This window comes from Thunnus albacares, chromosome 22 (assembly GCF_914725855.1).
Source record: "Thunnus albacares chromosome 22, fThuAlb1.1, whole genome shotgun sequence".
NCBI lineage: Eukaryota > Metazoa > Chordata > Actinopteri > Scombriformes > Scombridae > Thunnus > Thunnus albacares.
Genome location: NC_058127.1, coordinates 4,780,588 through 4,808,181, shown reverse-complemented (window position 1 = coordinate 4,808,181; position 27,594 = coordinate 4,780,588). Strand labels below are relative to the sequence as shown.

At 36.7% G+C, this 27,594-nt stretch overlaps 2 protein-coding genes and 1 long non-coding RNA gene across 16 annotated transcripts in view; all 3 read right to left on the bottom strand.

Annotated features, from left to right (window-relative positions):
• Positions 1-15,379, bottom strand: part of LOC122974073 (protein NLRC3-like) — a 28,755-nt gene extending 13,376 nt beyond the window's left edge. For 2 of the 12 annotated variants that reach the window (XM_044341930.1, XM_044341937.1), the window contains exons 1-4: positions 13,994-14,230; positions 13,392-13,506; positions 12,026-12,130; positions 77-181 (exon numbers count right to left, since the gene is read on the bottom strand). In XM_044341930.1, coding sequence (XP_044197865.1) covers positions 77-181; positions 12,026-12,130; positions 13,392-13,498 — 317 coding nt within the window. In that variant the 5' untranslated portion in view covers positions 13,499-13,506; positions 13,994-14,230. The other 10 variants (XM_044341928.1, XM_044341940.1, XM_044341929.1 and 7 more) reach the window with 10 other exon arrangements.
• On the bottom strand, positions 7,467-11,693 carry LOC122974291. Its single transcript, XR_006400284.1, has 3 exons — positions 11,243-11,693; positions 10,777-10,823; positions 7,467-9,608 (listed from the first exon to the last, which is right to left on the bottom strand). It is a non-coding gene; the product is annotated as an uncharacterized LOC122974291 (long non-coding RNA).
• A 2,793-nt stretch (positions 15,380-18,172) lies between the features above and the next one.
• Positions 18,173-26,210, bottom strand: LOC122974145 (transmembrane protein 184C-like). 3 transcript variants are annotated; one of them, XM_044342074.1, is made up of 12 exons: positions 25,986-26,210; positions 24,650-24,823; positions 24,196-24,326; positions 23,882-23,918; positions 23,301-23,506; positions 23,140-23,214; positions 21,989-22,082; positions 21,066-21,178; positions 20,875-20,974; positions 19,598-19,675; positions 19,376-19,469; positions 18,173-18,940 (listed from the first exon to the last, which is right to left on the bottom strand). In XM_044342074.1, the coding sequence occupies exons 2-12, from the start codon at positions 24,764-24,766 to the stop codon at positions 18,666-18,668; spliced, it is 1,320 nt and encodes a 439-aa protein (XP_044198009.1). In that variant the 5' UTR covers positions 24,767-24,823; positions 25,986-26,210; the 3' UTR covers positions 18,173-18,665. The 3 variants fall into 3 exon arrangements, with proteins under 3 accessions (XP_044198009.1, XP_044198008.1, XP_044198010.1); XM_044342073.1 differs by having other exon boundaries at positions 26,045-26,210; XM_044342075.1 differs by lacking the exon at positions 25,986-26,210 and adding an exon at positions 25,748-25,978.
• Between the last annotated feature and the right edge of the window lie 1,384 nt (positions 26,211-27,594).

Here is a 27,594-nt window from a genome sequence, read left to right as displayed (position 1 = left end):
TACACACTGGACCTTTAAGGTCAAAAAATGATGCTCCATGGGGTTCAGTACTTGGACCACTTTTGTTCTGCCTTACCTTTGTGTCTTTTCACGACCAAAGTTGAGCGGCTGGTACATGGATCCATCACTCTTCAAAGACACACAACTGGGAGCTGTGGACTCAGCTGTACTCTTCTGTGAACTAAAAGAAGAGATAAATGTCTTCTTTTTTTTTTTTTTTTAAAGGTTAAAAGGTATAAAGGTTAAAGGGGAGACTTTCACTTATATAATGTACATTAGCCATGTTTCTCGTTTGGTTTGTTTCATAAAAAATATAAATGTGGGTTTGATGAGATACGCTGGACACTGAAAACTAATCAATGCACTCAACCTCAGTTTGCCTATGTGAGTGCTGAATCCTCATAATAACCATTTAATGACTTGAAACAGGACGTCAGGAACACATAAACTATGAAAATAAATATATAAATGTATGTAAATATGAAGTACAAAGTACCTGAACCCAAGACCTACTCAGGTAAAAACTTTTTTGTATCGTGTTTTTTTTCCTCTTTTCTTTATTGGTATAAAGAAACAATAACAAATTCTTTTACCACAAAATTGTCATTCAGAAAACAAATATCATACAGTTTACATGAGAAAAACCAAAAACTCAGAGGTAGGGAGAATTACAGTTCATACGACTTTAAACAACAACAGGTATTAATAGTATTTACAGCCTTTAGGATTATAGGAAAAACAAATTGCATCAATGTACTGTTTGATCTCTTTTTAGTTGTACATCTGTTTTTATGAATATAGAATTTAGCCAATAAAATGAAAAGATTAGTAATAAACAGATGAGAATTCAAATTAGTGAGATGGTAAAATTGATGTTTAATTCTTGGTTGTTGCCTAAATAGCATACATACATATAACAGAAGGGACTGTGCCAAACACCTTTACATCATCTACAGGTGTTACAGGGATGTTGTTCTGTAATAAAAATTCCACATCAGTAAACTATTCCTATTAAACAACTAATTCACCAGAATAATGTTGTTGTGAAGATGAGATTAAAAAGATAGATGTCCTCATTATTCCATATTAAATATGTAGATGAGAAATTTTTACTGGGACTTTGTCAGTAAAAACTTCTTAGAGTGTGTTTTCCATGACATCACAGCTGCTCATTTGTGATAGGCTATTACATTACCTGATTGATGGATCACTGCAGGAGCTGATTGGCTCTTCAGACATGAAGGAGGACTGGCCGGAGGCTGTGGAGTCAGACCGCTTCCTCTTCTTCCTCTTTTCTGCCATGTCTACTGCTGAGAGTCAAACAGGCAGGACAACTTTTCAAGATGAGAGCTTCAACGGGAAGAAAAAAAAACTTTTCAAGAGGTTTGTAAAAGGATAAAATCCAGCATGAGATTATTTATTATTTAGTTTGTTTTATCATTTCCCATCAGTTTGTTGTTACTTCTAGATAATTTTACAATAGAAGTATTATCAATAATATGTGCAGGAGGTCTGCAAGAGTCTGATTTGGTGCTGTGTGGGGGTCATTCAAAGTCAAGGTTAAAATTGTGCTAAATTTAAGTTTTAAAGCTGAAATATAGTATTTTTAATATGCAGTAAGTGCCAAAATAGTCGGAATATAGATCTAGAATAGAATAATTAATAATTATATTAATTAATATTATAATCCAGTCTAATGTAATACTTTCATTATAATTTCATGTACTCGGGATTCTGTTGAAAAAAGTTTATTTGTAGCCTATAATAGAAATCTTCTACTCTGAATTTAACCAAGTTTAGGTGCAAATCAGCAAAACCATGTTAAACCTTCCTATTACAGTCCGCACAAGGTAACAACCTCTGTCATATCTTTACTGGTTCCGTTTTTGACAAAGTAACATGAATTCCAGTTTGCTGCACTTCGGAATACAGAGAATATCACGCTCGTATTTACTGCAGGAACTGGCTGCGAGCCACAAACACAAACACCAACCACAAACACAAACACCAACCACAAACACAGGCACCAAGTCGTCTGTTCGGTCACACAAACACACTTTCAGTCTGTCCTTCCCGCCACAAGGTTGCAGCTGAGAGTCATGAACGACTACTTACATTTACCTCCAAAATGTCTCCCTCCTTGTTCCTTTTTAAACCCAAATCATCTCTCTTAACGTTGTTGGCACAGAGACAGTCAGTACTGCGCAGGCAGAAAAGACGGAAAGTCCCGTCGTTTATTTACTTTTGGTTTAGTCCCGCCTCCAGCGCCAGAACAGACTCCACACTGTAAAACACTGAGTGCACACGAGTATGAGCAGATGTTCATGATATAACGGTTACGTGACGCACATGTAAAAACCATATTCTAGTTTCTGGAGGCCTTTGAAAAAAACAGCAGTGGTGGAAGAATCAGATCCTTTACTAACAGCAATGTAAAAATACTCCATTACAAGTAAACGTCCTGCATGAAAAATCCTACTGAAGTAAAAGTACATAAGTGTTATGAGCTTGATGTAGTTAAAGTATTGCAGTAAAAGTACATAAGTGTTATGAGCTTGATGTAGTTAAAGTATTGCAGTAAAAGTACATAAGTATTATGAGCTTGATGTAGTTAAAGTATCGCAGTAAAAGTACATAAGTGTTATGAGCTTGATGTAGTTAAAGTATTGCAGTAAAAGTACATAAGTATTATGAGCTTGATGTAGTTAAAGTATCGCAGTAAAAGTACTGGGTATTAGGAGTTTTTGGACTTTTTCTCTAATCTTTGATTTTTGGTGAAATATTGGATTATTTGAACATTTGTTGAAATTATATGTGATATACTGATGTGTGTATTATAAAGGGAAAGTCACAAATGAATACGAACAATTAAGTACGTATTACATATTAATACGTGCAATTAATACAAGTATTATTTGTCATTTGTATAGTGTTGTCTCAAAAAAATGAATTTGAAACAAGTATGAATATGTTTTGTCTGTCTGTAAATTTCAGTTAGATGTGTAAAAGAACTTTTTTCTCTACATAGCAAGACAGAAAAATGAAAACAATGACCTATAATGCTAAAAAACAAAATAATTAGCCTATTTCTTAAAATCTTGGGTGATGACATAATTTTGCTTCAAAGATGTAATGCAGGTCATTTTTTTACCTGTGTTGTGCAATAAAAGGTTTTGAATATGTTGTACATCAGAGGGTCAGTGTTACTGGATTATAAGAATATAATATAAACTGCAATACTGTAATAACTGCAACAACATGTAAATAATGTCGTCTTATTGTCACACCCAGGTGGATTCATTTATGCACATTAAACCACTTCTGTTTATAATGTATATTCCAGCATAATTTACACCATCAGCATCATTTACATACAGAATAGTTTGTTGTCCAGCTCTCGTCTGTATACAATAGCTACATGTTTAAGTTTGCTTATATTTATTGTCTTTGTTAAGCTCCATATCTGTATCTGTATTATTCTGTGAATGTGTCCTCTGTACTGTCTTTTAGCATACTGACAACTACTAAGAACTAGAGTCAACACACTTAATGTTGATTCTGATAATTGATCTAACAAATGTTAACACATCATTTACTCACAACAATGAAGTTCTAAAATCAACATAACTTAAATCTTAAACAGCTACTTACATGTATGTCAAAAAATGTTCCTTCCCTAATAAAAAACTCCTCTCAGCGGTCGTTTCTTTGAGGTTTAACAGAAGGATAGTCTGTTACAAATGAGGAAGTGTGTTTCAACTGACATTTATTATCAGTCCCCATTCTACCAAAATATGAAAAAGATTAACCAGAGAGAGAAAGAGAGAGAGAGAGAGAGAGATTAGGAAATTCAGATAAACTTGTTGAACAGGCTCAAAGATGTTGTATTTTGATGGAGCTTTAGTGTCACCTAGTGGAGATGTTTGGAAAACATGTCTGTGTCACAACTTGAGTTTAAAAACATCCGTTTCCAGATACAAAACCTCTGATTGTTTTTTTGGCGGTATATGAGCATGTTTTACTGTAACCAGGAAGTGGAAAACAGTTCTATCACTGATTGTTAAAGACAACTGTTCTGCAGTTCCTCTAACAGCCACTAGATGCTGCTCTCACTTCACTGAAGTCAATGACAAAACCATGAATTCTCCTCTGGAAATACAGTCAGTACTTTTTTTCACATGAAGATTTACTTTTTCTTCTAATGAGTGTATCAGTGGTAATTTGCAAAAAATGAAGGTATAATGTCCAACAGCAGAGGCGTCATGCCAACCACATTAAATAGAAATTGTTCTATTCTGTTTTAATCTATTTTATTTTTTCCATATATGGTTTAAATTTACCTTAAAGGACAGGTTCATAATTTTTTCCTCGCTGTAATCATTCCTCCTGTTCATACTGGATATTAAAAGATCCTTCAAATGTGCTTTCAATGTAAGTGATGGAGGCCAAAATCCACATTCATTTAAAAGTTGATGTGAAGCTTATATGAGGCTTCATCAGTCTGAGTTAGTCATATCAAGTGGATATCTGACACATTTACAGTCTTTTTAGCATCAAATTCCCTCTTTGTGTTTCCTCGGACAGTGTTTCCCTGTTGAGCTGCAGGTGGAAGTATAGTAACAAAAAGAGGGACTTTGGCACTAAAAAGACTGTAACGTTGAAATATATCTACTTGATTTGACTCATTTGGACGCTGAAGCTTCATATTAGCTTCAGATAAACTTTTAAATACATTTTTTCAAAGAAGGAGGACTGTGGATTTTTTCCTCCATCACTTCCATTGTAAAGTCATTATGAAGGGATCTTCTAATGGTCAATATGAACAGGAGGAATGATTACAGCAAGAAAACAAGTTTCAGTGTTCATTTGGGTTCCTGACTGTTGTTTTAAGATAAATTTGAAAATTGTGAACTCGTCCTTTAATAATATAGCATATAAACGAAAGTCATTGTTCTGTATACTTTTATTTGTATTTAATTCTGCCTGCTACAGACACATTGGCTAGCTACCCAGCTAATGTTACCCTTGAGTCTGAAGCCTTTTCACTAACATTTTCTTGCTCAGTGTTGCTATTGAATGCAAAATAAGGTTAATAAGTGTCATTCAGTTATAGTTGTAGATAGTAACTGATACACCATGAAACAAGAATCCATTAAAGTACCATTAATTACTCTTTAATTTACCCCTGAAAACATACCAACCCACTTTAAGTAGGATTAAGGGGTTTAGCATGCTAGCCAGGTTTAAAAATCCTGAAAATGGTGCAAAGAACATAAAAAACACCCCTTAATATATACCTTAATTAGGAAATTAAGGCATTTTAAAGTATAAAATAAAGGCTGGTTTTCATGGTTTTTGCACCATTTCAAACTCTTATCAGTCACCCCTATCATGTGCACAGGCCCGAAAATAATGTACCCAATATAAGAAGAGTGTTCTTCAGCCCTTATTACAGTCATATCCCTGCTCTCATTTAAAAAGGTAAATATTTGAACTTTACAACCAGTAAGTCAGAATGAGTATAAGTGATCCTGAAAGTAAAACTATCAAGTTGAAAGTGTTCCCACGCCTGGGAGAGAAGCCTACTAACATGTGCACAGTCTCCCACGTTGTGAGTACACCTGCAGCTTTGTTCCACTCTCATAAACAGACTGTCCTCCACACACCTGCTGCAGCCTCCGTCTGCAAGTGCAGCCACTTTAAAAGTTGTCTCACTATCAAGTTATATCGTGTGATCAATTTTACAGCAACATATATACAGCACAGAATACAAATGCATTGCAGTGAGTGTGCAGCAGGGCCAATTAAACACCCGAACTAACCGCAGACCACACGACCCAGTCACCGTGTCTCATCGTAAAAAAATACCTGGTAGGATCATAAATGGCTACTTACGTTTGGGAAAATAAAAATCTCCCTCCTTGCTTGTTTAAAAAAAATCTCTGCTGGTCACGAATCGCAGACAAAGCCAGCTAACGGGGTTTCCCCGGAAAAAAGTTACTTTCAGTTTCGATACAGTGTCAAGTTACAAGGTGCTTTACAATGCAAAAAAGAGAGAAAAATAAAATAGACTAAAAATAAATAAATAAAAAGTGTAACAACACATAATATCAATATAAAAACAATAAAAGCATAAAAAGCACACAGAAGTCAGATACAACAGTACAAACAGTGAAAGCAACACAGAGAGTAATCAGATATTACGACATTAAGTGCTTACGAAACAGGTGAGTTTTTAAGAGCTTCTTAAAACAATTGACTGACTCTGCATGTTTATTACTAGGAGAAGACGGTTCCAGAGGGTGGGGGCCACAACCAGCATGATCACCCTTGGTCTTAAACCTAGATTTCGGGACAGCCAGAGGGCATGGATCAGTAGATCTCAGTGATCTCATCGTGGTCAGGGGACACAATAATTCAGAGATATAGGTTGGGGCCAGCCCGTGTAGTGCTGCATAGGTAATTAAAGGAATTTTAAAATCAATTCTGCATTCTATTGGTAGCCAATGTAGGTTGGCCAACATCGGTGTGATGTGTGCCTTACGTTGTGTATTAGTTAGCAGTCTAAGGCCTTGTTTACACCTGGCAATAACATCCGTCTCGGGTGCATATAACTCTGTATATGTGTCTATATTCCGATGCGGCGCTAGAGCAAAGCAATAGGATGGACATTTTCGTGAGGGGGCAAACAATGCAGTGTATATTTGTTTACTTGTTATCAAATAAGTTTAACACAGCTTTGGACGGAGGGTACATGGACCCCTGCCGGTTAATAACGAGCGAATTTCGTCTTTGCAAACGGAGATGATGTACGTGTTTGTTTGCATATTGAGCGGGGAAGTGAGATCTGATAACACGTGGTCACTCTGGACGCATGTGGAGACGCATGTTAATGCCAGGTGTAAACAGGGCCTAAATCCTGCTTAATTATCACTATGAAACAAAAATCCATTAAAACACCATGAATTACTCTTTCATTTACCCCTGGAAAAATATGGCCCATTGTAAGGGGTAAAAAAAAAAACTCCTTAAAATGGACAAACACTATTTTTGATTTTTTGTTATCAGATCATTTTAACATTTGCAAACACAAACATGGTGAAAACTATTAGTTACGTTGCCTTTAGATGCTGAAAATAATGTGAATAAAGCTGATGATTGAAGGTGAAATGAATCAGCAGCTTCAACCACTAAAACAACCAGAAGAAGAACAAACATGTAACTCACCTCACAAATAGTCTCATCTCTCTGATCACTCTTTGAGGAAATCTGATCACAGAACAGCAGCTCTGACCTTTGGAACAAAAAAACTGGAGCAAAAGTTAAATATTAACAGACAGTATAAATCTTCATCTAGGAAATATAATGAAATAGATTTCCACATACTTAGATCTATGCAGTATTCACTTGATTTTTGAGTTTTCGGTCATCAAAGCATACAGACAATGGAGTAGATGTGTGTATAAATATATATATATATATATATATGTATGCAATGTACAAACATCGTTCATTCAACAGTGAAAATTAGCCCTTAACAAACATTTGAACTCTCTTCATGATTTAAAGTGATCAGTGTATCAGATGGACCAGCAGAAGCAAAAATGTGATTTTACTGAAAGTAAAGTATGTTAGTGAAGGTAAAACTTATCACAACAGGCAACCAGTAATATAAATGGGTTCAGTTCATTCTATAAGATGTTTGAAAGCAATTTTTGCACAATAGAAAAAGTTTTTTTTCAGACAGAATGAGTCATCTCACTATAAAGCACTTTTATTTCACTTGTGGCTCATTTTGAGAGCACAAACCACATCGTTCACACACACACAGCACTTGTACAATGTACAATTACAATTCTTGAACCTTTTGTGCTGCAGATTTAAGGCAAAACATGACCAGTCAAGTGCTGGAAGGTAAAAAAAAGTGCATCTGTCAGTCTTTTAGTGACTTTTTAAAGTCTACTGTATTATCAACATTTGGACTGGCTTTGTGAGGCTGATGAGACATCTCTCTGTGCAACAATCAGAAAACACTTTCATTTTCATTAAACATTACATCATTGATTACATTAAACACTGAAACAACCAGTATATTTCTGATCTTAACAGCAAGGTAAAATACATAAAATACATACATAAAAAACAATTTTAACACATAAAATCTCCCTTGTTACAAATAAAAAAGACAGTGTATTCAACTCATTTTGGAGAAGACTGTCACCTGTAATTACTACTTCCACAAAATGTGCAGCCTCATAGTGATTCAGTTAAATGATGTGAACTGTGATCATTTTCATACCGTCTATTAATCAGAAACTCAAAGCTAAAGGGTGAGGGATATAAACACAATTTAAAACCCGTAAAACAAAAAAGAAAATGAAATTTCCAGCCAAGTTTTTTTTCCAGCACTAACACAGTCTCCCACAAAGATTATAACTAATTTTAAAACATTTAACAAACAAATTGTTCCTCTGTTCAATACATGGCTGCTTTGCCTCCAAGAGAAAAATGTACACAATGGAAATGTTTCCTGTTTGAACATCAAACAGTTGTGTTACAGCAACAGTTCAGCTGTAAACTGTACATTAGTTTCTATAATAGGCAGGTGCATAGATTGTGTTTAAAATAACGTGTACCACATGGTAGCAGCTACAGGACTACAGTATCATGAGTTGATAGTGTATATCATTTTTAAATAGATGAGCTAAATAGCAGCTTTACTATGTGATAAGGTCATTTCTGGTGTATAGATAGTGTTGTTGTTTATGTGTGCAAGGAAGACTAACTTATTCAGAGTGTCTCTTATCATAGGATTGTTAAAAACTTCACATTAATCCCTTCTGTTTTTTCCATCATATCTGATATTAACACACAACCATATTGTTGATATTGTATTCATGCTGTATTATGGCCTTCTTTTTGCAGACACGTGAACCTGGCAACTTTAGTTTAGATTGCTAGAAGCACTGGTAGGGACATAAAGTCAGTAGACTGTTGACAGTATGGGACATGTCCCGACCATCTGCATGCAGATACACACCCTTGGCTGCTCGTATGGATGCAGTGAAAGTCTGCTTATGTTAGTTGACAAAATAAAGCAGAGGACTGAGTGTGAAATTCAACAGCAGGATAGAGGGGCTCAACGAACGTTGTTTTGAAGGTATGCAGGCGAGTCCGATTGTCAGAGGAAACTCTGTAGAAGGACAAAGTGCCAGCTGGCCAGTCCAGATAAACTCCCACCTGACTGGAGCGCGAGCAGAGTGAAGCTACACTGATACTCTTGTTGTTGTGCATAACATAACAACCCTCCTCAGAGCAAACCAGACACCAAGACTTGTCGTTTTGACCCAGCTTGCAATCATTCACATCCCCTTTTCTACCAATGGTTCTGTATGTTACCCCAATTTTAAATGGTTCCACCGCCTCGATCTCCCAGTAGCAGCGCTTATCTAGACCCTGCTCACAAAGCACTTGTGGGCAGAGATCAAACCTCTCTCAGTGATTGCCATATGACTGCTCCTCTTCCACCCAGGTCACCTTTCTGTTCCCCTCAGACAGATGGAGGTTCTTGTGGGCTGTGTTGGGGTCCAAAGTGAGCTCGCAGGCATCTGGAGGGAAAAAAACATGTAATTTCAGGAGCCAGTGGAATTTACTACAGATTACAGTTAATTTTCTAATTATGATTTAACATACAAAACCTGTGACTAGTCCATAAAAGATGATACTATTTAATAGATTAAACTACCCAATAGTACATATTGCAGTTGAAATTAGATCCAGCTCCACCAACTACAACAGTGAAATCCTACCTCCAGATTAATGCATCAGTAACAATAATAAAGTAATATAATGTATAGCAATTATTACATGTGGGCTGTTTGTCTACATCCTTTCGAAACTTATAGCACATTTTGCTAATAATACCTCTGTACTCTTGGTAAAGTAAGATTTCACAAACCCCTAGACATTGTGGGCTGAATGTTACGGCTTGACAGAGGAGCACGTCCATAAGTGAGTTGAAGGGTCACAACTAGCTCAGACTAACAGCACAGAGGAGCAAATGCTGTAGATGTTTTTAAACAGCAGAGATTACAATTAGAAAGTTGAAAAAAATGACCAGAAGAAAGTGTTTTTGAGATTTATGGATATAAACAAAACCAAATTACAATGATGTAAGTAGCTACGCTGCCACGCTTGTTGTCCTCTTAGAATATGGCAAAATTAAAGGAACGAAATTAATGTTTTTCAGAAATACAGATGAAATAAACACTGAATGAAAGATTTCATCAAATTACAGAAGCTAGTGGACAAGAGGATAGCCTGGATATGACTTGACTTCAGCTCTTTATATTGCGAACAGGGCAACACAAGTCATTAGTTAATGTCAATGTCAGCTAATGTTAGCTCATCATTTTAACTATCCAAATTAGAAAAATTTTCACGTTTTTTTTTTTTTTTTGCTGATGTTAGAATAACTTGTCCCACATTAGCCAGTAGCATGGCTGCTATTATTGTTGTCTGGTGAGCTCTTTCTGTTCACTCCCCTCAACTTAACATTATGCTGTTATTTGTCATCTGTAATGAGAGTTTGCGTTGCCATCAAAGGAAAAGGTTTCATTTTAGTAGCTGTATTGGTGCAGGTAAAAGTGCAGTAAAATATTTTTGTTCACCTAGTTATTTTAACTAATAATTGAAATGGTCACACAACATTCAGCAAAATGTTCAGTATTATATTTAAGTCCTCATCATCCATTTTTAGTTTCCACAGATACTCACATTTCTTGAATCCCGGTTTCATTCGGTGACTTCCACCGTGTTCAACGCTGTGGAGAAAAATGTATTGAAACTTTCAGACAAAGAACAACCAATAAGCTAACACTGTATTGCTCTCAGAGCCTAGTAGAGTAAATCTATAGTATATGCATTATCTATTACTCTACAGTACTAGCAACACCGAAAATATTGTGCTCCATGGCTACCTTTGGTCAGATAATAAGTCACCTTTGCTGTTAGATATGTTGTAAGAACTGAACAATACTCTAAATGTTAGTAATAATTTCTATTGTCTATAGGGTCTATGCGTAGAGTAGCTCTGGTGTAAAACTCTTATATACAAACTAGTTTTATGGTTGGCAGTACAATCCACCTCACTATAGTGAGAAGTGTAGAAGTAATCCAGAAACAAATTGTCTCTCTGTTCACTAGAAAAGTCAGGAATGTTGTTTTCTGGTATTATAATTACTTGAGTGTGTTGAGCTTGTAATGTGGATCTCTCTTCAGCTCAGAGAGCTGATCCTCTCCTGAAACTCCTGGATGGTTGTAGCTGAGGTCCAACTCTATCAGATGGGAGGGGTTGGATTTCAGGGCCTTCGCCAGAGAAGCACAACCAGCCTCTGTGATCTGACAACCTGACAACCTGAGAAAACACAGTGTTTGATTTATCAGCAGGCAGGTTCAAGATGTCTTTCATAAAAGTATCTACATAGATTTCTGAATGAATGTTAAGATGGCAGGCTTAAAAGACTGATTTAGTATTACTGCACTCCTTGAACTTTGTCGGATTTACAATGGATAATTTAAATATAAAAGCATTAAAATTCATAAGATATTTACATTACTCACAATGCAACGTGACGGACAACAGTTCAGTCAGAAAAGGCTTTATAGTACTTTTCACACATATGCAATAATAAAGGAGTTCCCCTTTAAATGGACCCTTGAAAAGAATTAGATACATGACAGCAGAAAGCTTTGAAGTCCAGCTCAGGCTGAAGAAGCAGAAGTCTGAGACTGTGTGCAAAGACTCAAAAGGACTTTGGAGGAAGTTAAATCAGAAATAAAGTTTGGAGGTTGGGTTGCTGGTCTGGTTAGTCATTATTAATATCATGCACAGAACACAAATACTTTCTGTTATTTTCCAATATAATATAAACTTATTGCAATAACATGTAAATAATATCTTCTTAATGTCAGACCCAGGTGGATTCATTTATACACATTTTGGACCACTTTTGTTCAACCTTACCTTTGTGTTTTTACATGACCAAAGTTGAGTGGCGGGGAGATGGATCGATCACGCTTCATAGACACATGACTGGGAGCTGTGGACTCAGCTGTACTCATCTGTGACCTAAAAGAAGAGATTAATGTCCACAAAAAAGTAACTTTCACTTATATACTGTACATTAGCCATGTTACTAGCTTGGTTTGTTTCATAAAAAGTATAAAGGTGGATTTGATGAGATCCACTGGACATTGAAAACAAATCAATACACTTAACTTCAGTTTGCTTATGTGGGTGCTGAATCCTTATAATAACCATTTAATCACTTGAAACACGATGTCAGGAACACAAATACATAAACTACATATATAAATATATACATTTGTGTAAATATGAAGTATAAACTATCTGAACCCGAGACTCACTGAACTTAAAACATATTTTTTGTATGTGTTCTTTCCCCCTTTCTTTATTGGTATAAAGACACAGTAACAAATTATTTTACCACAAAATGATCACACAGAGAACAAACATCATACAGTTTACAGAAGAAAAACCAAAAATTCAGAAGTAGGGAGAGTTACGGTTCATACGACTTTAAACAACAACAGGTATTAATAGTGTTTATAGCCTTTTGACTAGAAGAAAAACAGATTGCATTGATGTGATCTTTAATCTTTTTTCACTTGTAAATCTGCTTTTATGAATATGAAATTTAGACAATAAAATGAAAAGATTAGTAAACAGATGAGAATTCAAATTAATGTTATCCTCTAGTTTGCCAAATGTTTCCAAAATAATAATATAATTTTCACTCATATGGCTGTTCACACTATTCCAAAAGTCTCCAAGAGTCTCATAAAAGTGCAGAAATGTAAAACTTATATCAATATATTTCTGAATTTTTAAAAACTATATCTTAGTTGTGTGAAATCTATGAATAAGTTGGAAAGGATCTTAATTTTGTTGAGCCAGGCCTTTTTCCTGCTCAAGTTATTGACAAAGTGATTCCAGTATGAGATTTATTGTTACTACAGAGATGCAAAGAAAAACAAAGACGGTAATATTGATGATTAATTCTTGGTTGTTGCCTAAACAGCAAACAGATACCAGAAGGGATTGAACTAAACACCTTTACATCATCCACAGGTGTTACAATGATGTTGTTGTTGATAATAATCAGTAAACTATTCCTATTAAACAACTGATTCACCAGATTTATGTTGTGGTGGAGCCGAGATAAAAAAAAAAACAGATGTCATTATTTCACGTGAAATATGTAGATGAGACATTAGAGAACTTTATTGGGATTTTGTCAGTAAAAACTTCTTACAGTGTGTTTTTCATGACATCACAGCTGCTCATTTATGATAGACTATTACATTACCTGACTGATGACTCACTGCAGGAGCTGATTGGCTCTTCAGACATGAAGGAGGACTGGCCGGAGGCTGTGGAGTCCGGCCGCTTCCTCTTCTTCTTCGTTTCTGCCATGTGTACTGCTGAGGATGAAACAGGCAGAACAACTTTTCAAGAGGAGAGCTTCATCGGGAAGAAAAAAAACTGCTTTTCAAGAGGTCTGTAAAGGACAAATTCCAGCATGAGATTATTTATTATTTAGTTTGTTTTATCATTTCCCATCAGTTTGTTGTTACTTCTAGATAATTTTACAATAGATGTATTATCAATAATATGTGCAGGAGTTTAGGTGCAAATCAGCAAAACCATGTTAAACCTTCCTATTACAGTCCACACAAGGTAACAACCTCTGTCATATCTTTACTGGGTCCGTTTTTGACAAAGTAATATGAATTCCAGTTTGCTGCACTTCGGGAATACAGAGAATATCACGCTCGTATTTACTGCAGGTTACTGCAGCTGCGAGCCACAAACACAAACACCAAGTCGTCTGTTCGGTCACACAAACACACTTTCAGTCTGTCCTTCCCGCCACAAGGTTGCAGCTGAGAGTCATGAACGACTACTTACATTTATCTCCAAAATGTCTCCCTCCTTGTTCCTTTTTAAATCCAAATCATCTCTCTTAACGTTGTTGGTACAGAGACAGTCAGTATTGCGCAGGCAGAAAAGACGGAAAGTCCCGCCTCCAGCACCAGCATAGACTCCACACTGTAAAACATTGAGTGCACACGAGCATGAGCAGGTGTTCATGATATAACAGTTATGTGTTGCACATGTAAAAACCATATTCTAGTTTCTGGAGGCCTGTGTGAAACCAGCAGTGGTGGAAAAATCAGATCCTTTACTTCAGTAAAAGTACCAATAACAGCAATGTAAAAATACTCCATTACAAGTAAAAGTCCTGTCCAGTGAAGTAAAAGTACATAAGTATTATGAGCTTGATGTAGTTAAAGTATTGCAGTAAAAGTACATAAGTATTATGAGCTTGATGTAGTTAAAGTATTGCAGTAAAAGTACATAAGTATTATGAGCTTGATGTAGTTAAAGTATTGCAGTAAAAGTACATAAGTATTATGAGCTTGATGTAGTTAAAGTATTGCAGTAAAAGTACATAAGTATTATGAGCTTGATGTAGTTAAAGTATTGCAGTAAAAGTAGTGGTTTGGTCCCTCTGACTGATATATTATTATATATGACATCATTAGATTATTAATAGTGAAGCATCAGTGTTAGAGCAGCATGTTACTGTTGTAGCTGCTGGAGGTGGAGCTAGTTTACACTACTTTATATACAGTTAGCTAGTTTAGTCCAGTGGTTCCCAACCTAGGGGTCGGGCCCCTCCAAAGGGTCAGCAGATAAATCTGAGGGGTCGTGAGATGATTAATGGGAGAGGAAAGAAGAAAAAACAAAGTTCTGATACACAAATCTGTTTTCAGTTTTTGGACTTTTTCTCTAATCTTTGATTTTTGCTGAAATATTGGATCATTTGAACATTTATTGAAATTATGTATATGATATAGTGATGTGGATATTATTAAAGGAAAGTCACAAATTAATACATTTCAAGTACTAATTGTTTTTTGCATAGACAGTGTTGCTGCAAAAACAATAAATTCATAGCAACAGGTGTTACAGGGATGTTGTTCTGTAATGAAAAAAACTCCTCATCAGTAAACTATTCCTATTAAACAACTGATTCACCAGAATAATGTTGTTGTGATGATGCCATTAAAAACAGATGTCCTTATTATTCCACATGAAATATGTAGATGAGAAATTAGAGAACTTTACTGGGACTTTGTCATTAAATTACCTGATTACAGTACCTGACTGATGACTCACTGCAGGAGCTGATTGGCTCTTCAGACATGAAGGAGGACTGGCTGGAGGCTGTGGAGTCAGACCACTTCCTTTTCTTCTTCTTTTCTGCCATGTCTACTGCTGAGGGTGAAACAGACACAACAACTTAAGACGAGAGCTTCAACAGGAAGAAAAAAAAACTCTCAAGAGGTTTGTAAAGGATAAATTCCAACATGAGATTATTTATTATTTAGTCTGTTTTAGCATTTCCCATCAGTTTCATGTATATTCTGGATAATTTTACAATAGATGTATTATCAATAATATGTACAGAAGGTCTGCAAGAGCCTGATTTGGTGCTGTGCAGGTATCACTCAAAGTCAAGGTTAAAATTGTTCTAAATTTAAGTTTTAAAGCTGAAATTAAGTATATTTTAATATGCAGCAGGTGCCAACTATGCATTAAAATGAATTAACTAATTATATTAACTAGCTAATATTATAATCCAATTTAATACAATACTTTCATTATGCTACTATTATACTACTACTCAGGATGCTGTTAATAAAAGTTATTAATAACATACAAACTTATGAAAGTTTGTATGTAGTTTAGAATAGAAATCTTCTACTCTGAATTTAGCCCATATACAGTTGTTGTCATAAGTTTACATACCCTGGCAGAATTTGTAAGATGTGTACCATTCATAGTGTTTATGGTTGTGACCATAAAGTTTAATTTTGGTCTCATCACTCGTAATGACTTTGTTCCAGAAGTTTTGAAGCTTGTCTAGGTGCTGTCTGGCACATTGTAAGCGGGCTGTTTTGTGGCGTTGGCGTAGTAACATCTTTTTTTCTGGCAACTCAACCGTGCAGCCCATTTTTGTTCAAGTACCTCCTTATTGTGCATCAAGCAAATCTTTGTTGGTCTACCTGACTGTGGCTTGGTATCAACAGAACCCTGAATTTTCCACTTCTTTATTAGAGCTTGAAAACTACTGACTGGCATTTTCAAATCTTTGGATATCTTTTTATATCCTTTTCCTTATTTATAAAGTTCAACTGCCTTTTCTCACAGGTCCTTTGACCTGAGAAAAGGCAGTTGACTACTAGATCTACTTTATAGGCTGCTAGTGAAATGCAAACAATAGTTTCAGAAGTAGAAGCCAAAAAAGGCAGATTTAGCAGATAAACATGTCTGGAGCCTGGTTGTGAATTCTGTATACAGCCTGCATACCTGCTGCACCACCACGCAGTATGTCTGTAACAAAATGAAAAGTTGTTAAATGTGTAGATCTGTGGAATTGATCTAATTAAAACTCTACTGCTGCGCCAGGTGTGCATCATGTTTCATCTTTGCCCAAAACAGGCTGTGATGTAATGAAAGCAGAGCGTCCCCCCCTGTAACACTACTGAACAGGCTGCTAGTTAACCATCTGCATATATCAAGGCCAAATCTGACATTCCAATATGGAAATTCTGATATATAAGCTATTGTTATCTAAAAGTGGGAAGAGGACAATTTTAATATATTAATAATTTCATTACATGTACAATGATGATTTATGGATTAAGACATCTTAGCTATCAGTTTTATAATTAGTAAATAAGTTGTGTATTATTAGCAATTTCACACTTTTTGTATATTTAGGCCCAGTCATTATTTAAATAATTGTTATAATATACTGTTTACATTTAATACATATTGACTATATCATTTTTTAATACTGTGGGATGTTTATGATTTGATTTGTTTACACCAAAACGCTGACATCTATCTATAGATAGATAGATAGATAGATCTTGTCTTTTCTGATCCATAGATGCTGTCTGGCCTCTATTTCTTTTACTCATGAATCAGAATTATGTAATTTTTTTATGATTAGTTATCACTACTGCACATAAAACACTTGAATTATGATTAACTTGGGTCTGTGAACCCAGTATGAATATTGTCACAGAACTCAAATAATTTCTCAATAAAGTATTAAAAAAAAAAAAAAGATGAGTCTGCTGTGTTGTAATTTGTCATTGTGTAGCCAGACCTTCATTTTCTCAAAGCTCACAGAGGTTTGGAAAACATGTCTGAGTCACAACTTGGGTTAAAATCTTCATTGGTGGCATACAAGCATGTCTTATGTAACCAGGAAGTTATTTTTTATAAGTGGAAAACATTTCCACAGCTGATCGTTAAGATCAACTCTTCTGCAGTTCCTCTGAAGGCCACTAGATGCTGCTTCAGGACAGCTCTCACTGTACTGAAGTCAATGGAGAACCTTAATTTGCCTCTGGAAATATAGGATTCACAGGATTATTGATTTACTCTCCATGGTACATTTTTCTACTGATGTGTCTCTCAGTGGTGATTTGAAAAAAAAAGAACCTGTTCAGGCTTACAAAGAGGAATATTGTGGTGTTGTATTTATATTTATTTCCTAAATTGAGTTACATTGAGATTTTCTGGCTCTAGTAACTGACAAAGATGACGATGAGTGGTACATCGAATCCGAGCTTCAAAATGTCTCCTCAAGTGGTCTTCACAGATGTTACGTCCATGTTTTTCTGTTGTTCGACTTGTCTCCTTCTTCCTCAGAGACGTGTTTTTGAAGACTTTGCCTGACTTTGTAATCGCTGGAGTGAAACTGTGCTGCAAATGATTAGTCGATCGACAACAAATTAATTCAAATTCTGGTAATCAAATAATCATAATAAAAAAAAACCCTAAAATTTGATGATGTGAAGCTTTTCTGTGTCGTACATGATAGTAAACTGAATTTCTTTGGATTTTTGACTGTTGTTCGAGTAAAAACAAGACACTTGAGGATGTCACCCTGGGCTCAAGCATTTTTAACAATTTCCTGACATTTTATGGACAAAACAATTCATCGATGATGAAAATAATAATTAGTTGCAGTCCTGTACTTAAAGTAAGATGACAACAACACAGTTCCTGTTAATGACAGATGAGATGTAGATTTATTCTGGACCAGAAGAAAGTCAAGTCAAGAGTAGCTCAAGGACACTTCAGCACAGTCGGAGTGTAAAACCAAGAAAACAAACAACCTGCTTCCCCTTCTGATGAAAACACGAACTCTTCCTTCCTTTTCAACAGCTAGAGGTACATTTATCAAAATGACATCATTAGACATCAAAATACAGATTTCAAACACTTAAAACTCAATAATTATTTTAAAAATACCAAAGTTTCTCAACAAACATGGCTTTGACATCAGAGAGTGTAATCTCTTTCTCTTCTCTGCTTCCTTTGCTTCTTTTCCACAAATTTGAAGATGAGAGTTCAGTTCATGTTTATATTTTTATTCTGACTTTAATACAGAATCTGAGAGTGTCTTTGTCCACGGCCATGAAGCACATCAAGGGACGTAAATGAAGAGAAAAAGCCCCGCCCCTCGCTGTGTGCTCCTGGTGATGTCACCATGTTAATGGGTGTCACCTGCCCGCGAAGGCGAGCCATCGCTGTCGTCCTCCCAGGACGAGGAGGTGAACCCCGCAGGAGCGGAGATGGAGTGTGGGGCGGGGGTGTGGCCGAGGCCTTGGTACCGCCCACTGGAGGAGGGGGAGGAGGGCATTGATGTGGCTGCCACGGCAACGGGGTCCTGGGAGCTTGCTGTGAGGAGGCCGGTGTGCTCGGTGTGTTCGGGTCGGGCTGCCGAACCGAAATACATCTTGTTGGGACGACCAAGAAACGTCCGACCTGACGGAGGGTTAGAGAGTGTTAACCACGGCTGCAGATATATATTCTCAAATCAGGCAGTGTGAATACTACAGGACTGCAATGATTAGTCGATTAATTGATTAGTTGATCAACAAAAAATGAATCAGCAACTATTTTGATAATGGAATAATTGCTTTCTTCTTTTTGTTAAAGCAAAAATTCCAAATATTTGCAGGTTTGAACTTCTCAAATGTAAGAATTTGCTTTTATTTGTCATACATGACTGTTTTGGACTGTTGGTCGGACAAAAAAAGACATTTGAAGACGTCTCTTTGGGCTGTGGGAAATTGCTCCCATATTTACTGACATTTTACATGATTATTTGATGAATCTAGAATATAATTGACTATTTCATTAATCAATAAAGAAAATAATTGTTAGTTCCAGCCCTAGAATACTGAGTCAGACACTCACCGACATGGCGAACCTGCTCTGTGACATCAGCTCTGATGTCAGAGAAATCCCACATGGCCAGAAAGCTGTCGAAACACGATCCCTCCTCTGCTTCCTGGATCGGCAGATAAATAAGTCATAGATGGATGGATGGATGGATGGATGGATGGATGGATAGATAGATAGATAGATAGATAGATAGATAGATAGATAGATAGATAGATGGATAGATAGATAGTTTACCTGTACGTAGGGCTTGTAGGTGAAGGTGTAGTGGTGAGCGATGGCAGCCAGGAACATTTCTATGCAGATGATGAAGTCCTGGATGAACAGAGGCAGAAGAAGTATTCACAACTATTCCTCAAAGAAAAGCACTAATACAACAATATAAAAATACTCCATTACAAGTAAAAGTTCTGCAGTCAAAATCGCAGTTACATAAAAGACAAATATCAGCAAAATGTAGTTGAAGTATCAAGTAAAAGTACTGATTAATGGGAGATCTACGTTTTCACTTAAGCTATATGGTTCTAGTATATAGTTGATGCGTGTTTCAATAAAACTCTGTAGTCATACCATGTTGTTCAAATACAAATATGAAACATGGTAGCGAAAACACAGAACATGCATGTTTAGCCAATTAAATACATTAAAATACAATTATTTACAAATATTTCTCTGTTGCATATATAGAGAGGAGGGGAAAGAAGAAAAAAATAATCCAAACATTTGCATTTATTTTTTGGACTTTTCTCTTTGCTGTTTTGTGAAATATTGAATCATTTTTATCTCTTTGGGCCTCAAACAGTTAATGAAATGAAACTATACATCTGAAACACGACAAAGAGACGCAACTAGACACTGCTCTTTTGTCACAAACCAAAACTGCTGGTTTAATCTTATAAACTTCATATGTTATCATCATATCAATATGTTTTTATTAAAAGTTCTTAACCTTAAAAGTAAGTTAGATAAATGTAGTGGATTAAAAAGTACAATATCTCCCTCTGAAATGTAGCGGAGTGGACGTATGAAAACAAATAAAATGGAAATACTGAAGTAGGTACAAGTACCTTAAAAATGGATTTAAGTACAGCTCTTGAGTAAATGTACTTAGTTACTTTTTACCTCTATGGTTCGATTATTCAATCAGTTAATCAATCAATAACTGATTTTCAGTTGCAGAAACACCATAGCTACCAACAACAAGAATCTGATTTAAGCCAAATGACAGCATTTTATAAATGTCAGTGCCCTGATTCTGCATGTTTTTATAGACAACCAATGATCAGCTGAGTGTATTCCAGTGTGAAAAGATTATTTCTTCTGTCTCTCAGAACAACATTTCTGTCTGAATTAAAGCTTTTGTGGTCTTTTCTTTTTGTTCTCTGCTTTCAAGGTGAGAAATTACAACTGCCAGAACTCCTCTGGCAGCCAACATGGCAGTAAATAAATCAAATGTCAAAGGTCGCATGACTGTGAGGCAGCCATTTGGTTTGTGTGTTTATAAACGTGTGTACCTGTAGTCCAGTGGCCACGGCCTCCACACTGTCCCAGTCCCAGGTGTGTTTGTCCGAGATCACACCGACCTTCACCAGGAACGCTATAAACACAGCTTGCCTGCAGAAAGACAAAGAGAGACAGAGAGATGAATACATCAGCGCAGTTCCCCTCCCTCTTTCCCTCCCCCTCCCAGTCCATCCATCCTTACCAGAAGGAGACAAACACCACCAGTTTGACGCAGAGGAACTTGCCCACAGGCCTGATGGGAGTCAGCTCTTCTCTGAGAGATCGGTAGAGCAACACCAGGCAGTACATGGCAAACTGACGACAGAGAGAGAGAGACTCATTTACACTTCAACACATATGACACAAGCCAGCAGAACACATTAACACCTATGAATGGTAACATCCTGCAGGTCGATCAGGAACAATAATGTCACCAGAGTTTTGTCCAAAACTGTTGTATCTGTATGTTGGTTTTAATTAAAGTATGTCTTTTCAATTTGCAAGTGCTTTCCATGTTGGGACATGTTGTGAGTTGTGTGTCTCCATGTGGTATAGACAGCATTTTGCCCCTAGTGGTCAGAACATTTATTGCTTGTTTTGCTTCAACTGCCCCTAGTGGTCTTAAAGGTGCTTGCAGCTTTCCTTTTTATTAAAGGCTTTTTTAATTTTTTTTTTATATTTATATTATTATTATTATTAATCTAGAATCGATTTTTATGCCACACTCCACCCATGGATGAGGGCATAAAAATCAATCCTAGGTTGATAATAATATTGGCACACACAACACAAGAGGAACAAACACAAAATAATAAGATGAGGACAACAACAATGACAAAGACAGAAATACTAAAAAACTTGAGCATCATCCCAGCAGGTGTTAACAAAATCATAGACAAACCAAAAAAATGAGTGAAGATGTCGGTTTGATTCAGTTTACTTGTTGAACTGAATCAAACTGAATTGAAAAAAAAAATTGTTAAATTGTCTGTGAATTCTTTACGCTTTGAGTGTGGGGAAAAGTAACAGCTGGAAAGTGACAGCTGGGTTGGGGTTAGGACTAAGACATTAACATGACAATACAATACAATCCTCACAATCACAGTGTGTGTGATGTGTTTTTACCAGCTGTGATATGTTGTTGATTATGACCAGGTATGACCAGGCGTTTTTGAAGCTGAAATTGGCTTCATCATAAACCCCACAGAGCTGACAGATCCTGCAGACACAGACGGAAACAAAAAATCAAACATTCAGCTTCTTACACAACAGGAACTTCAACCTGTTACTGTGTTTTCAGATGACACCCCTTCTGTCAAATGTCTTTTGTATTATCATTGCTATTATTATCATAATTACATCATTTTGCATTCACATATTTTTCATTTAGTCACCACTGTTAAATTCAAGGGCATTTAGTTTGTATGAGCCAATGCCTGGTCCTGACCTTTGACCTTCAAAACACAGCAAGTAGCCACGGTTGTTTACTTTTTGAGAGCTGATGTGACTACACCATTATAGACAGTGCTATTAGCATACATGTTACCACAGGTCACATACAGTGTTATCACCATGGTTACAGTTAGCTACTTTGCTAACTATTATTATATGTTACCATGGTGTGATTAACATGCAGTGTTATCACTATAGTTACAGGTTACAGTGAGTACCGTGTGAAACACTATCACAGTAAACTACTTACAATGTTGTCACCATGGTTACAGTAGGAAAATTCTCAATCACTGTAGTTACAATGAGAATCTTACAACGCTGTGAACCTGGTTACAGTAAGAAACGTACAGTCACGTCACCATGGTTACAGTAAGAAACATAGAGTGGTGTTACCATGGTTACAGTGGGAAATATGCAGAGCTGTCACCATGGTTACAGTAGGACACATACAGTGGTGTTACCATGGTTATAGTAGGAAACTCCCAAAGCAGTCACCATGGTTACAGTAAGAAACTTGCAAAGTTGACACCATGGTTACAGTAGGAAACCTTCAGTGGTGTCACCATGGTTACAGTAGGAAACCTTCAGTGGTGTCACCATGCTTACAATAGGAAACATACAGTGGTTTTACCATGGTTACAGTACAAAACTTGCAGAGCAGTCACCATGGTTACAGTAAGAAACTTGCAAAGCTGTCACCATGGTCACAATGAGAAACTTACAGTGGTGTCACCTTGGTTACGGTGGGAAACATACAGTGGTGTCAACGTGGTTACAGTGACAAACCCATGGTGGTGTTACCTTGGTCACAGAAGGAAACTTACAATGCTATCACCGTGGTAACTGGTCTGACCACAGTGTACTGGAGGACTCCCAGCTTACACCTGAACAGCAGCACTCTAACAGAGAAAGAGGAATGTTTTAGTATCCATACATACATACATCAGTCCATCATATACTGTGTCCCCACTGGTGTATATCTTACTCTCCCATGGGCCATGGGGGGCAGCAGCAGAGCGGGGGCAGGTGGGGCTGCTGCTGTTGGACCTCCAGCATGAGCACCAGGCTGGGGTACTGGTTACTGAGGAAGTTCAGCAGGAACACCAGGAAGTTGTAGATGACGTAGGCCTCGTAGCATTCCCTGCACGTGTCCACGTAGATGGCCAGGTTAGGATAACGCAGAGCCAGCCACTGGAGAGCGGAGGAGGAAGAAGTGATAGGATGTAGAGAGAGATGAAGGAGGGGAAGTAAACAGGATTATTTTTAATATGTAGTCATGATAAAACATTAATAAAAGATTTTGTTCAGGCCAAGATTATACAAAGTCATAAGAAAGAAAGATCAAGTACCAAAGATCATTTCATTAACTATAATGGAGTTAAGTGATATCAGACTGTAAAAGAAGAAAACAGTCAAAAACACAGAAGTGTGTGTGTTTCTGTGTAACTCGATGACTGGTCTTGTGACATCGTCCCATCGTCTCCAATTAAGTCCTGTTGCCATGGCTACGTAGTGAAACTCCTCTGTGTGTGTGTTTGTGTGTGAATGTGTGTAATAATGACTCACACTGTCCAAACTGTAAATTGGCACCATCCATAGTATCCTGCAGGAGAAAGACAGAGAGTGCGTCATCTTATGTAACCAATATACTTGGTGTATGTGTGTGTATATATGTGTATCATGCGCTCTGTTGCCTCTGAAAAGTAATGAAAGTTAAAGGAACAGTTTACCCAAAATGATGTTAAATTGTTAAAGCTGTGGTGCAAACTCGCTGTGTGTTTTGGCCAAAAGAACCCAACAATGAGTCTTCTTTTCTTTCCTTATTGAGGTGAAAAAATCCTTTAAACTAACTTAAAGAGTGTGAGTGTGTGTGTCTCCACCTGATGATTGGTTTCTGCAGCTCAGGCTGTGTGTAGTGAACCATATGCTGCAGAATCCCCCAAAGTGAAATTGGGATTGTCAGAAAGACAAAGACGCCGGCTATGAACCAGGCTTTACTGTGAGTCCCAACCTGGCAGAGAGAGAGACAGAAAGACATGAACCCTAACAGCCTAAAAGTAGCCTAAATCAAAATGTAACATCCAACTTTGCACATTTACTCAAGTACTGTATTTAAGTGCAATTTTGAGGTACTTGTACTTTACTTTAGTAGTTCCACTTGATGCTACTTTATACCTCCAGTCCACAACATTTCAGAGGGAAACATTGTACTGTCTACTCCACTACATTTACAACTACATTTTGCTGTTAATATTTACATTGCTGTATTGGTACTTTTACTAACGTAAAGGATCTGATCTTCCAACACTGCAAATTTGTAAGACAGAAGTGTACCTTGTCTTTCTGCAGCTCCCAGATGCAGAGCGGCAGCACGGCCACCAGCAGAAGAGCGTAGAGAACCAGAACCAGCGGGCGAATCCACCTCCTCCACTCTGCACACGTACACGGCATGATGGCTGCTTTACCCTCAGCGTCGACTACAGGCACATCCTAATCCACAGGCCACACCTGAGGAACAACGAGACAGATTATGTGTAATTGATGACACATCTTTTCTTTTATCTTCCATTTTTTCTCACTTTTAACAAGGTACAGTATCCATGTTTCATTGAACACAAGCTCATAAACCTGTGGTGGGGTTTGATTGAATGGGTAAAACTGATGAATAAACAGTCAAGGTAGAGAGACAAGTTGTCCAGATTTGTTTGGTTTGATCGATCTAGCTCTTTCAAAGTCTTTAACACAAAATAACCAAAACATTCTTTGGATTTTACAAAATTTAGCACAAACCAACCAACCAGAGGTACAACGACTTGTTTTTTAAAATTCTGTCGAAGTTGACGCATCTGAATAAGAAAAATATTGGACCATTACCACCCAGTGGTCAACAAAACTAATGTTTGTTATTGGCCAACAGCGTATTTGTGTGTCACTTTGAAATGTTCAATCAAATCCAATTCACCAAATGAAAAAAAAATATATATATAATAATAATATATTTTTAAAGGATAATTCTAGATATATATTTTTATGGACTGTGATTAAATAAAAAATGTGTCTGCATCTATGAAAGTGGAAGCTAGCATCACTAGCTAACATATTACATGTTTCCATTCAAGTAAATTGAATTTGGTGGAATATATTGTGCTCAGAGACACTAGTCCAGTTCACATTAGTCCATAAAATGTGAAATTACACAGTTTTAAATATTATTCCTTATTTTTTTTATCCATGAAAGTTGAATAGTTAGACTTTAGTTAACTGCTAGCTAGTTTTACAGGAATTATGCTACTGAATCATCAAACATTACAGTATAATGTATGTGGCAGTAAAAACACATATATTTAGGTCCTATATTACATCTATAATATTATAATTACCCCATATACAATAAAATGTTAAGTTATGTTAAGTTATTTTCTAAATAATTACCATAAAGTGCAGTAGGTCACGATAAACATATCAATAAACAGTACAGACCAGATCATAGAAATATGACAGTGTATTTTTCGAACATAAATATGAAGATTTGTCATTTTTTGTCATCAGGTCGTCAAAATATGTGGTTGCAGGAATAAAATAGCTAAAATACGATGAGATAAATGTTGAATGGTAGCAGAGCTGAAGATGACGGTTGGCCTGTTTTCGTCTCCTGTCCTGTTTCTGTTACCAGGCAACGCATCTCCTCCGCCCAACCGCACACCGCCAACTGACGTTTGATCCGCTCACCGGCTGATCACCGGCCCCGATGATCGATCACACCGATCCGTTTAATCCGTCACCGTAGGCCGAACAACACACAGCCGATCCGCCGGCGTCAGGGTGCTGCAGCAGTCCGTGTTTGTCCTCCTGTTTCCCCGTGTTGACGCGCTCACGTCACCGGGAGGAATCTCAACCATCTCTCTCTCCATCAGTCACGTGTTTGGAAGAAAAGCGGCACAAATTTAATTATCTTAATCTAATGATATTTTAATCCACATTCAGGCCATACTGCTCACACAGAAATACTTTTTTGACATCGTTTGCATTTTTCATATCCTATTTATTTTACATTTTCTGTAACTTTTATTTCGTGACACGAACGTGTAAATGCTTCTTCATAGCCCACACAGTCCTACAGTGATGGAGAGTAACTAAGTACATTTACTCACGTACTGTACTTTTAAGTACAATTTTGAGGTACTTGTACTTTACTTGAGTATTTCCATGTGATGCTACTTTATACTTCCACTCCATTACATTTCAGAGGGAAATATTGTACTTTCTACTCCACTACATTTATTTAACAGCTTTAGTTACTTTTATGAAGATTTGACACGATGGATAATAAAACAAGCTTTTAAAATACAACACATTGTTAAAGATGAAACCAGTGGTTTCCAACCTTTTTGGCTTTTGACGTCTTACAAAAAGCAGTGTGTAGTCGGGGTCACATTTCACATGTCTATGAGTTGTTAACAGCTCCACCAAATAGTGATTTTTCCCTCTAAACTTCTCACATGCTTTCATTTCAATAAATGTTCAAATGATCCAATATTTCATCAAAAATCAAAGATTAGAGAAAAAGTCCAAAAACTGAAAACAGATTTGTGTATCAGAACTTTGTTTTTTCTTCTTTCCTCTCGCATTAATCATCTCACCACCCCTCAGATTTATCTGCTGACCCTTTGGAGGGGCCCGACCCCTAGGTTGGGAACCACTGGACTAAACTAGCTAACTGTATATAAAGTAGTGTAAACTAGCTCCACCTCCAGCAGCTACAACAGTAACATGCTGCTCTAACACTGATGCTTCACTATTAATAATCTAATGATGTCATATATAATAATATATCAGTCAGAGGGACCAAACCACTACTTTTACTGCAATACTTGAACTACATCAAGCTCATAATACTTATGTACTTTTACTGTAATAGGATTTTTCATGCAGGACTTTTACTCGTAATGGAGTATTTTTACATTGATGTATTGATACTTTTACTTAAGTAAAGGATCTGAATACTTCTTCCACCACTGCAGCTCTAGCAGATGAATAGTGAAGATAGATTACACTATAACACTATAACAAAAACTACAATATAAGCAACATTTACAGAGACAAACACCATATCTTGAGGCTCTATTGTAGAGGGACCCTGAGTTACAGCAAACATATTGTATACAATCCTCCTGTAATGACAGTTTATTACAATCCAAAGGAGTAGGCTGTCCAAAAAAAAAAATCCAAATTAATAGTCAGAAAAGCTGTATCGAGCCAAATTACATAAGACTTTTGGA

Coding starts and splice junctions, on each gene's coding strand:
- LOC122974145 (XM_044342074.1), bottom strand. CDS start 24,766: ATGCCGTGTACGTGTGCAGAGTGGAGGAGGTGGATTCGCCCGCTGGTT. Junction 24,327..24,649: donor GGGAGCTGCAGAAAGACAAG/GTACACTTCTGT, acceptor TCTCTCTGCCAG/GTTGGGACTCACAGTAAAGC. Junction 23,919..24,195: donor CTGCAGAAACCAATCATCAG/GTGGAGACACAC, acceptor TTTCTCCTGCAG/GATACTATGGATGGTGCCAA.